This window comes from Anolis carolinensis, chromosome 3 (genome assembly GCF_035594765.1).
Source record: "Anolis carolinensis isolate JA03-04 chromosome 3, rAnoCar3.1.pri, whole genome shotgun sequence".
Taxonomy (NCBI): Eukaryota; Metazoa; Chordata; class Lepidosauria; order Squamata; family Dactyloidae; genus Anolis; species Anolis carolinensis.
Window position 1 is genome coordinate 204,366,526 of NC_085843.1, and position 12,069 is coordinate 204,378,594.

The 12,069-nt window shown below is 42.5% G+C and overlaps 1 protein-coding gene across 3 annotated transcripts in view; it reads right to left on the reverse strand.

Annotated features, from left to right (window-relative positions):
* nkx6-2 (NK6 homeobox 2) overlaps positions 1 to 12,069 on the reverse strand; it is a 101,532-nt gene that overhangs the window by 82,205 nt on the left and 7,258 nt on the right. For 2 of the 3 annotated variants that reach the window (XM_062976107.1, XM_062976109.1), the window contains exon 3: positions 4,446 to 4,979. The exons of the other annotated variant lie outside the window; for it this stretch is intronic. In XM_062976107.1, the coding sequence (XP_062832177.1) occupies positions 4,668 to 4,979 (312 nt within the window). In that variant the 3' untranslated portion in view covers positions 4,446 to 4,667. Of the gene's footprint in view, positions 1 to 4,445; positions 4,980 to 12,069 lie in introns of those variants that run through there. 3 annotated transcript variants of the gene reach the window in all.

Sequence of the window (12,069 nt, forward strand, 5' to 3'; positions counted from 1 at the left end):
TACCAGAATTTGGGGAATTGTAATCCAGAAAGCTACTTCTCAATGCTTTGCTTCTGCCAACTTGTTAACAGCACACATGAAACAGGTGTGGATGAAAAGGGGTTATTTTATCCGTAGGCAGTTGTTACATGCATGGAATATTTTAATATGCCTGACAAATAAAATCTGAGTGTATTTTTTTTGCTCTTAAAAAAAATCTTTCATCTAACTACAGTATTAATCAACTCTGAACTGACCTGTCTCTGGCCTAGAAAAACTTCCCTCTCTAGCAAAGGGATGTCCAAATTTGCAAAACAATCACAAATGTACCTTGGATACAGTCCAGTTCCCACCGGAGTCAATGGTCATGAATGATAATGAATGAATGAAGATCAGTTTTAGAAATCGACTCCTGAGAAAGAAGAGTAGTCTGAAGATCTAAATAACCAGGCCTTGGCCTAGTGGTTAGTCCCAAACTAGAAGAGACTCAAATATTAAATGCTGAGTCAACACATAACTACATCTGATTGATTTACTGAGTCTACTTTAGTTGGGATGCAAGAAGATTGATAAGCAGCATTTTATTTTTCTGCAAGGTTACTGTGTCTGGGTTGCTGTGAGGTTTCCAGGCTGTATGGCCATGTTCCAGAAACATTCTCTCCTGAAGTTTCACCCACATCTATGGCAGGCATCCTCAGAGGTTGTGAGGTCTGTTGGAAACTGGGCAAGTGGGGTTTATATATCTGTGGAATATCCAGGGTGGGAGATAGAACTCTTGTCTGTTTGAGGCAAGTGTTAATGTTGCAATTGGCCAGCTTGATTAGCATTGAATGGTCTTGCAGCTTCAAAGCCTGGCTGCTTCCTGCCTGGTGGAATCTTTTGTTGGGAGGTGTTAGCTTGCCCTGATTGTTTCATGTCTGGAATTCCCCTGTTTTCAGAGTTTTGTTCTTTATTTACTGACCTAGTTTTAGAGTTTTTTAAATAATTGGTAGCCAGATTTTCTTCCTATTCATAGTTTTCTCCTTTCTGTTGAAATTGTCCACATGCTTGTGAATTTCAGTGGCTTCTCTGAGTAGTCTGACAGGGTGGTTGTTAGAGTGGTCCAGCATTTTTGTGTTCTCAAATAATATGCTGTGTTCAGGTTGGTTCATCAAATACTCTGCTATAGCTGTTTGTACTGCTTGATGAGAAAATGCACATATAACTTACAACTGGTTGCAGATCCGAACAAGCATTGAGGCAATATCAATAACTCCAAGGATGGAAGCCCAGGAAGAAAACCTTTGTCCACCACACCCAAAGGCTAAAAACTTTGCCAAAGCAGTTTGTTAAATAATTTATTGATTTATACAAAGCCTTTCCAACCTTAAGAGTCTGAGGTCAAAACCGGGTGATGCAGTTCTCTCTTCCTCGCATGGCAAAAACAACAAAACAACTCATAGGGAAGTGAAACCATCCAAACCCCCAAATTTAAAAATAAGAGGAAAGAAAACTGCCCTTGACTTCTTTTTTTTACACTAGAAATATACATCACAAAAATCTGTCATTTCCTATATACAAAGTGGTTGAGCTGGAGTCTGCGACCCATATACAAAACCTTAACAAAACCTTGATTGTTAGGAGCAGGAAAGGATTGGGGGCAAAGGGGGGGGGATCCTAATTTTAAAAGGCAACAGCCTAAGGACAATGTTACCCCAGCATTAGTTCACCCAGACAAGTCCTTTAACTTCAATGGGGCTTCCTTCCAAACAAATGCATCGATGGGCACATCTACTCTCTAGAATGCAGTTTGACACCACTTTGACTGCCAAGGCTTCATATTATAGAATACTGGGAGTTGTGGTTTGGTGAGGTACCATTATTATTTGCCAGAGAAGGCTAAAGGCCTTGTGAAACTACAACTTACAGGCTTCCTTAGTCATGGCAATGAAAGTGAAGTTAAACTACAGTGCATTAATTCTACAGTGTAGATTTATTCTGAAAGTGTGGGGTGTAACTAGCAGGTAGTTCCACCAAGATGCACCAAATCCATGGGAGAAATCTAATAATTAAGCTCCAGGGAGGCAGCAAATGCTTGGAGAAGTTACTTTCCCAGATTACAACGCCCAGCACCACCCAGACTGTACTGGAGTATCTCTTCAATCCCAAAAAGTCTCATGGAAGCAAAAATAGGAACAGAGCCTAGTTTTAGGAAAATATTCCATCCCCCATCACTCTTCATTCTCAGCATTTCAACACCAAACTCCTTAAAGGTGTTCGAAGTGGGACCAAACCCTCTTCCATTCTACTGTAACTCTTTCCCCCTTAACTATGGTCCCATCTACACTGCCATATAAAATCTAAATTATCTGCTTTGAACTGGGTTATATGGCAGTATAGACAAATATAATCCAGAATCTGGATTTTATATGGCAGCGTAGATGGGGCTTTAGAGCCCTTCCATACTGCCCTATATCCCAGGATCTGATCCCAGATTATCTTCTTATCCCAGATTATCTGGCAGTGTAGACTCATATAATCCAGTTTAAAGCAGACAAACTGGGATTAGATCCCAGGATATAGAGCAGTGTGGATCCATCCTAAATTTAAAGTTGATAACACCAGAGAATTGGAAACCTAAATTGGTTACTACTCACAACTAAGCCCCACTAAAACCAAAAACAGACCTTATCTTCCTGTGAAGGATGTTTAAAATTGAAAGTACCAGAAAATGGGGAGCCCTCCTGGCCTATTTGTGAGGCCCCTTCTACACTGCCATATAATCCAGATTATTGAAGCAGATAATCCACATTATCTGGTTTGAACTGGATTATACCAGTCTACACTGCCATATAATCGAACTCACATCAGATAATCTGGATTTTATATGGCAGTATAGAAGGGGCCTGAGAAGATAATCCACATCATCTACTTTGAACTGGATTATATGCGTCTACACTGCCATATAACCCAGTATGAAGCAGACAATCTAGATTTTATACAACAATGTAGAAGAGGCCTGAGGCTGGATCTACACTGCGATATAATCCAGATTATCAAAGCAAATAATCCACATTCTCTGCTTTGAACTGGATTATATGAGTCTGGATTGTATATTGTGTAGAAGGGGCCTGAGTTAATCCCTTATCAAAATACATTATATGGGCCTATGCTGACCATATAATGTGGTTCAAACTGCATTATATGGCTGTGCAGATGGATCCAGATTATCTAGCAGTGGAGACTCATTTAATCCAGTTTAAAGCAGACATTCTGGGATCAGATCCTGGGATATAGGCAAGCTGGCCCTTTTGCTTTGGGCCCTTCCACACAGCCATGTAACCCAGAATATCAAGGCAGAAAATCCCACAATATCTGCTTTGAACTGAGTTGTCCGAATCCACACTGCCATATATTCCAGTTCAAAGCAAAAAATGTGGGGTTTTATTGAGCTGTGTAGAAAGGGTCTAAATTATCCGAGTCCACACTTCCTTATATTCCAATTCAAAGCAGATAATGTGGGATTTTATTCAGCTGTGTGGAAGGAATGTGTGTGTGTGTGTGGGGGGGGGGGGGGGGTAGGGTTTTTCAGGTTTAAAAAAACCTGGTTTATTCATGAATTTTAACTGGTTAACCAAATCCCCACTGAAATTTATCCATTCGAGCTCGATTTCAAAATCACTTTGCGTTATGGAAGTACAGTAGAGTCTCACTTATCCAACATAAATGGGCTGGCAAAAGGTTGGATAAGCAAATATGTTGGATAATAAGGAGGGATGAAGGAAAAGCCTATTAGACATCAAATTAGGTTATGATTTTACAAATTAAGCACCAAAACGTCATGTTTAACAACAAATTTGACAGAAAAAGTAGTTCAATATGCAGTAATGCTACTGTATTTACGAATTTAGCACCAAAATATCACGATGTATTGAAAACATTGACTAGAAAAATGCGTTGGATAATCCAGAACGTTGAATGAGCGAGTGTTGGATAAGTGAGACTCTACTGTACTAAAAAAAAATGCAACCCCCCCCCCCCCCAAAAAAAAATTTGGCTATAGTCCTGGCCTTAGTTTTTTAGTTGTTTTTTTTTTCGTGTCAGGAGCAACCGGATTTGCTTCTGGAGTGAGAGAATTGGCCGTCTGCAAGGACTTTGCCCATGGGATGCCGGGATGTTTTGATGTTTTACCATCCTTGTGGGAGGCTTCTCTCATGTCCCCGCATGGAGCTGGAGCTGATAGAGGGAGCTCATCCGCGCTCTCCCCGATGGGATTCGAACCTGGCAGCCTTCAGGTCAGCAACCCAACCTTCAAGTCACAAGGCTTTTATCCTCTAGGCCACCGGAGGCTCCCTGGCCTTAGTGAATGGGGAGACAAGGGGGCTGGGAGGAAAGGGCTTGAAAAGAGAACTTTTCCTTCCTGGAGGGAAAGGGAGAGGGATGGGAAACAAACGAAGGAAGGAAAGAAAGCGAGCGTGGCTCTCATATAAGGAAGGGCTGCTGCTTCTGCTGGTCCACGACGGTTTTTATAACTTATTATTCTGTAAAAATATACACAGAGAGAGACACAGAGACACACGGATGGGTGGTTTGTTTCCCCAAAGGGGAAGAGCTGTACACTGCAGCCAGTCCGGAGCCTCCTGGGCTGCTGCGTGGGCTACCCTGCTTGGCCGGAGGGGCGGAGGGAGGGGGAGAAGGGGGCTTGGGGGTCAGGAGGGCTCCGAGGCGTTGCTGCAGGGGCTGAGCAGGGACAAGGGGGCGGGCGGGGCGGGCGGCGCAGAGGAAGAAGAGGCGGCGGCGGCTGCTGCTGCGGCGGCGGCGGCGGCCTTGTGCTTCTTGAGGAGGCGGGCGATCTTCTCGTCGTCGGAGTTGGGGTCCAGGGGCTTGTTGTAGTCGTCGTCGTCCTCGTTCTCGGAGCTCTCCTTCAGCTTCTCCGTCTCGGAGTCGTGCTTCTTCTTGGCCGAGGCCATCTCCGCCGCGTGGCGCTTCCGCCACTTCGTCCTCCGGTTCTGGAACCACACCTGAGCGGAAGGAAAACACACACACACACATCACACTACGCAACGTATAATTCCCGGATTATCAGTGCCACTTCCTAGTTGGTTCTATCATAAAAACATGGATATCCTGAGGCACCTTTTGCTATAGTTTTTCGTGGAATATCTCATCCAGTCTCAACCAATTCAATCTAATAGAAGCAAAGAGTTGGAAAAAGGCCAAATGCCCAAGCAGAATTCAGTTTGCACTGTACTTTTCTGGATCCTAAATGTAAACGTATTTGCTCTAAATTCTGTTTTTGATGTTTCATGGCACATTGTATAGTTTTTGTTCCTACTGTGGCCTTTATATTGGCATTTATTATTGGAGCCTCCGGTGGCCTAGGGATAAAAGCCTTGTGACTTGAAGGTTGGGTTGCTGACCTAAAAGCTGCCAGGTTCGAATCCCGCCCGGGGAGAGCGTGGATGAGCTCCCTCTGTCAGCTCCAGCTCCATGCGGGGACATGAGAGAAGCCTCCCACAAGGATGGTAAAAACATCAAAACATCCGGGCGTCCCCTGGGCAACGTCCTTGCAGACGGCCAATTCTCTCACTCCAGAAGCGACTCAAGTTGCTCCTGACACGAATTGTGACAGACACAAAAACAACGTTTCTGGAGTAGAAAAACTTTCAAAGTCAGGACCGCACAACTAAACAACTGTCCAACCAAGAACAATGTGTTGTCGAAGGCTTTCATGGCCGGGACCACAGGGTTGTTGTATGTTTTCCGGGCCATGTTCAAGAAGCATTCTCTCCTGACGTTTCGCCCACATCTATGGCAGGTATCCTCAGAGGTTGTGAGGTGACACAACCTCTGCTATGGCAGGTATCCTCAGAGGTTGTGAAGTGACACAACCTCTGAGGATGCCTGCCTTAGATGTGGGAGAAACGTCAGGAGAGAATACTTCTCGAACATGGCCATACAGCCCGGAAAACATACAACAAACCAAGAACAGATTACTATATTCAGATTTCGTTACATGTTGTGGCTATACACCAGTGGTTCTCAACTTTCCTAATACATAACACAGTTCCTCATGTTGTGGTGACTCCCAACCATAACATTATTTTCGTTGCTATTTCATAACTGTAATTCTGCTACTGTCATGAGTCGTAATGTAAATATCTAATATGCAGAATAATAATAACTATAATGATGATAGCTTGTGGAAGGCCTTCTTGGCCGGAATCACTGCATGGCTATATTCCAGAAGCATTCTCTCCTGACCTTTCGCGCACATCTGTAGTCCAGAAGCATTCTCTCCTGACCTTTCGCCCACATCTATGGCAGGCATCCTCAGAGGTTGTGAGGTCTGTTGGGAAACTAGGCAAGTGGGGTTTATATATCTGTGGAAGGTCCAGGGTTGGAGAAAAAAAGAACTCTTGTCTGTTAGAGGCAAGTGTGAATGGTGCAATCGGCCACCTTGATTAGCATTGAATGGCTTTATCCAGATTGGTTCATCAAGTCTACATAGGTAAAGGTAAAGGTTTTCCCCTGACATTAAGTCCAGTCGTGTCCGGCTCTGAGGGTTGGTGCTCATCTCCATTTCTAAGCCCAAGAACCGGCGTCGGCGTTGGCGTTGTTCGTAGATACCTCCAAGGTCATGTAGCCGGCATGACTGCATGGAGCGCCGTTATCCCGCCGGAGCGGTACCTATTGATTTACTCACATTTGTATATTTTCGAACTGCTAGGTTGGCAGAAGCTGGGGCTAACAGCGGGCGCTCACTCCGCTCCCTGGATTTGAACCTGCGACCTTTTGGTCCGCAAGTCCAGCAGCTCAGCGCTTTAACACAATGCGCCACCAGGGGCCACCAAGTCTACATAGGAATCAAGGAATATGAATGGCACTGCAGACTAACTCAACCAGAGAAGTCAGCCACAGCAGAGCACTTGATGAATCAACCTGGAAACAGAAAATTTTTGAGGACACAGAAATGCTGGACCACTCTAACAACTACCAGGTCAGACTACATAGAGAAGCCATTGAAATCCACAAGCATGTGGACAATTTCATCAGAAAGGAGGAAACCGTGACAAGGAACAAAATCTGACTACCAGTATTAAAAAAAACTCTAAAATCAGGATACTAAATAAAGAACAACATTCAGAAAACAAAAGAATTCCAGAGATGAATCAATCAGGGCCAGCTAACACCTCCCAACAAAGGATTCCCCCAAGCAGTAACCAGCTAGACCTTAAACCTGAACGGCTATTCAATGCTAATCAAGGTGGGAAATTGCACCATTCACACTTGCCTCAAACACACAAGAGTTATTTCTCCCACCCTGGACCTTCCACAGATATATAAATCCCACTTGACTTGTTTCCAACAGACCTCACAACTTCTGAGGATGCCTGCCATAGATGCGGGCGAAACGTCAGGAGAGAATGCTTCTGGAACATGGCCATACAACCCGGAAAACTCACAGTAACACAGTTTGATATAGGTTTCCGAGGAATGTCTCATAGCGTCTCAAACCAATTCAACCTAGTTTGTGGCAGCCAAGTTTCTGGAATATACAACTACTTTCAAAGTACCGCACAAATATGGCAGTGTGGACTCAGATAACCCAGTTCAAAGCAGATACTGTGGGATATTCTGCCTTTACATTCTGGGTTATATGGCTGTGTGGAAGGGCCATATGAAGAAATCAGTCAATAAAGTATTTTTAAAAATAGAAAGGAAAAGTTTCTGTTGTGTCCCCCTATGTTTCAATATTGCAATCAATGTCTGTGTCCTTATCTCTTCTAAGGAGTTGGTTTAACATCAATTTTGCTTGTAAAAATGAATTCAATAAGTCCTCAAAAGCTTTCACACACACACACATATACACACACACATTTTGAAAGTATAACTCTCTCTCTCTCTCTTTCTACATATATATATATATATATGAGTTACACTTTCAACGTGTATGCATATATTATAAGTGTGAGTGTATGTGTGTGTGTGCATATATATATATATATATATATATATATATATATATATATATATATATATATATATTTTGTGTGTGTAACTCCAACATATATGTATACACACACACATATATACACACATACATATACATACACACATATATGTGAGCACTGAAATTACCTTAGATCGGTGATCTGGGTATATGCCCTATATCCCAGGATCTGATCCCAGGTTATCTGCTTTGGACTGGATTATATAAATCTACCCTTCCAGATAATCTGAGATAAACAGATAATCTGGGACCATATCCTGGGATATAGGGCAGTGTAGATCCAGCCCTAGAATTTATGAAATACAGGCATGCAGACTGCACACAGAGAGACTTGTGCCCCTTCAACACAGCTGAATAAAATCCCACATTTTCTGCTTTGAACTGGAATATATGGCAGTGTGGACTCAGATCACCCAGTTCAAATCAAGCATTGTGGGATGATTTTCTGCCTTGATATTCTGGGTTATATGGCTGTGTGGAAAGGCCCTGAGACATGTATGTCTATGTGTGTGTGTGTGTGTGTGTGTACACATATTTGTTTATTTATTTATTTGCTATTTATTTACTATATTTATATCTCGCTCTTCTCACCCCAAGGGGACTCAGAGAGGCTTACAAATCAAATGAACATACAATATATTATTAGCATACCACAATATAAGCCTAAAATTACTATATTGTACTATATCATTATATGGTAATATTATTAGTAATATTACATTTAATATATAATATATATATTATTATATTGTATTATTATTAGTGTGTGTATATATATAGAGAGAGAGAAAGAGAAGTATGTTTATACATACACACACACATATATACACACAAACAGCATATACACATGTATCTGTAAAATGACGTGTGTATATGCACACATACATGTGCATATAATATATGTATATAGTGATATCTATCTATAAATATTATACACGTATATGTGTATAGTATACATATAAATATGAAGATATAGATGCACTCTTATTCTCACAGAGCTGGGATACACAGTTTATCATTCTGGAATGAAATCCCTCCCTGTTCTTTTTTTAAATGTATATATATCCACTTTAATAGCTATATCTTATATTTTATGTCTCATATTTAAATAGTATTTACTGCTTATGTATTTTATGGAGCCTGGTCGTCCATCTTTCCCGTGAGTTCAATTTTATTCGTGTTTGTAATCTATTTATTATTATTTCTAGAGGGTTGTGTTTTTATTATTAAGAATGTGGCGTTGAAGAAAGCCCCCGATGGAGCAGCGTGTTAAAGCGCTGAGCTGCTGAACTTGCTGACCAAAAGGTCACAGGTTCGAATCTGGGGAGCGGAGTGAGCGCCCGCTGTTAGCTCTAGCTTCTGCCAACCTGGCAGTTCGAAAACATGCAATTGTGAGTAGATCAATAGGTACCGCTCCGGCGGGAAGGTTAGTTACCGCGCTCCATGCAGTCATGCCGGCCACATGACCATGGAGGTGTCTATGGACAACGCCGGCTCCTCGGCTTAGAAATGGAGTTGAGCACCAACCCCCAGAGTCGGACACGACGGGACTTAACGTCAGGGGAAACCTTTACCTATGTGACGTTGAATGTTTGCCCTTTGCTCTGGAAGCCGCCCTGAGTCCCTTTGGGGAGAGAGGGTGGATTAGAAATAAAGTTTTATTATTATTATTATCATCATCATCATTATTATTACCCTTAATTAACCGCATTACAGAGCTATGCCCAGATAAGTGCAAATAATATTGAAGCGTGGCTTGCAACTCTGTGACCACGGAGCAGAGCAGAAATTACATAAATATAATATACATACATAAATATAAATATAATCCATACAAAGATAAATATAATCCATAAATATGTAATTTTGGATGGAATCCGTAACTCTGCTTGAATCTTTCTTCCCACATTTCTACTTCGCCTTCAAATAATCCCAACAGACTACTATTCGGTGTCCAAGGCTGCAGGCATTTCTGAAATGCCCTATATATCCTCCAACTATATATATATATGTCATGTATGTGTGTGTGTGTGTGTATGTATGTGTGTGTGTGTGTATATATATATATATATATATATAGAGAGTAAAGGTTTCCCCTGAGGTTAAGTGCAGTCGTGTGTCCCGACTCTGGGGGTTGGTGCTTATCTCCATTTCTAAGCCGAAGAGCCGGCGTTGTCCGTAGACACCTCCAAGGTCATGTGGCCAGCATGACTGCATGGAGCGCCGTTACCTCCCCGCCAGAGAGGTACCTATTGATCTACTCACATTTTTCGAACTGCTAGGTCGGCAGAAGCTGGGGCTAACAGCGGGCGCTCATTCAGCTCCCCGGATTCGAACCTGCGACCTTTTGGTCTGCAAGTTCAGCAGCTCAGTGCTTTAACACACTGCCCCCATACATATATATACCTATACCATATATGTGTGTGTATATCTGTATGTGTGTGTATACACACACACACATTAGAGTGTCGCTTATCCAACCTTCGCTTATCCAACGTTCTAGATTACGCAGTCTGCCTTAGTCAATGTTTTTGTAGTCAAATTTTCCATACATTGCGAAGTTTTGGTGCTAAATTAGTAAATACAGTAATTATTACATAACATTATGATGTATTGAACTGCTTTCTCTGTTGTAAAACATATTATTTTGGTGCTTAATTTGCAAAATCATAACATAATTTGACGTTTAATAGGCTTTTCCTTAATCCCTCTTTATTATCCAACATTTTCGCTTATCCAACGTTCTGCCGGCCCCGTTTATGTTGGATAAGCGAGACTCTACTGTATATATATACACACACAAGTCCCATCCAATGGATGCGGGTTGTCCTGAAACTTCCCTAATCTGGAAAAAGGGGATCGAGGAAGGAAAACGCCAAGAAACCGTGAACTCAAGCCCCTCTTAAGTCCCACCCGAAACGCCCAATACTTGGAAACGCCTTCTGCCACGAAGCCCAGAGGCCCTGGACTCTCCATGAGAAGTTTGTTCTTAAACTGTAGTTTTCAAACGACTCCAAAACCTCGTGCTAGCTAGCTGTTTTTCGCTCAACACCGCGGCCAAAAGATACGTGTCAGACACATTCACACGCGCCTCCCTTGCCTTCACGTGTCCGTCCCCAAACCGGACTTTCTTTCGCTAGATTTTGCCCGCCAAAGTGGATTCAACAGCATTCAATAGCATTCCCAGTGAGCCGCAAAGGAAAGTTACGCAAAACTAAACTCCCGCCAACTCCAGGATGAGTTCCTTCCAAACCAGCGGCGTTTATCAAGCGGCCATAAATCAAGATCATAGCTCCAGGTTCGCGGGGAAATCGTTTTTCTCCTTTAAGAAGACCGTCTTTTCTTTCAAATAGTTGTAAGAAGGTTAAGATCAGTTCGCCTTTAATGGAGGAAGAACGGTGACCCGCCAGAAATCGATCCCAGTTAAGTTCCCACGGCAGTTTAGGGTCTCCTTGTGGCCAAATAACGCTGGGCCTGCACTGTCTATAATATAAAATGCGGTTCACACTGAATTATTTGGCAGCGTTGATCCAGCCACAATCTTGCCTCAAAAGGAAAAGTGGGAAATGAATGGCTGGAACCCAGGTATCTCCAACTCGTTTTCATCTTGACTAACTCCGGTTCTGTTGATTGCAATGGGGCCTCTTCCACACAGCTGAATAAAATCCCACATTTCTGCTTTGAACCGGAATATATGGCAGTGTGGACGCAGATAACTCAATTCAAAGCAGATATTGTGGGATTTTCTGCCTTGATATAGGGCTGTGTGGAAGGGCCCAGGGTTTCCTCCATGGGTGTATCGACACCATTGATTTAATGCGGTTTGACGCCACTGCAACTGGCATGGCTCAATACTATGGACTCCTGGGATTTGTAGTTTAGCGAGGGAACCACAATTAAAAGTATAAATTTCCACGATTCCATAGCATTGAGATATGACAATTAAAGTGGAGTCAAACTATGTAATTCTGCAGTGTAGATGCACCCCTAATGAGCCCAACCGAGCTTACTCCGAGGTAAATATAAGGGTTGGATTCTCCACAGTATAGGAGGGTATAGGCCTCGTGGAAAGCACAAGATTGGAAACACTTTCATTG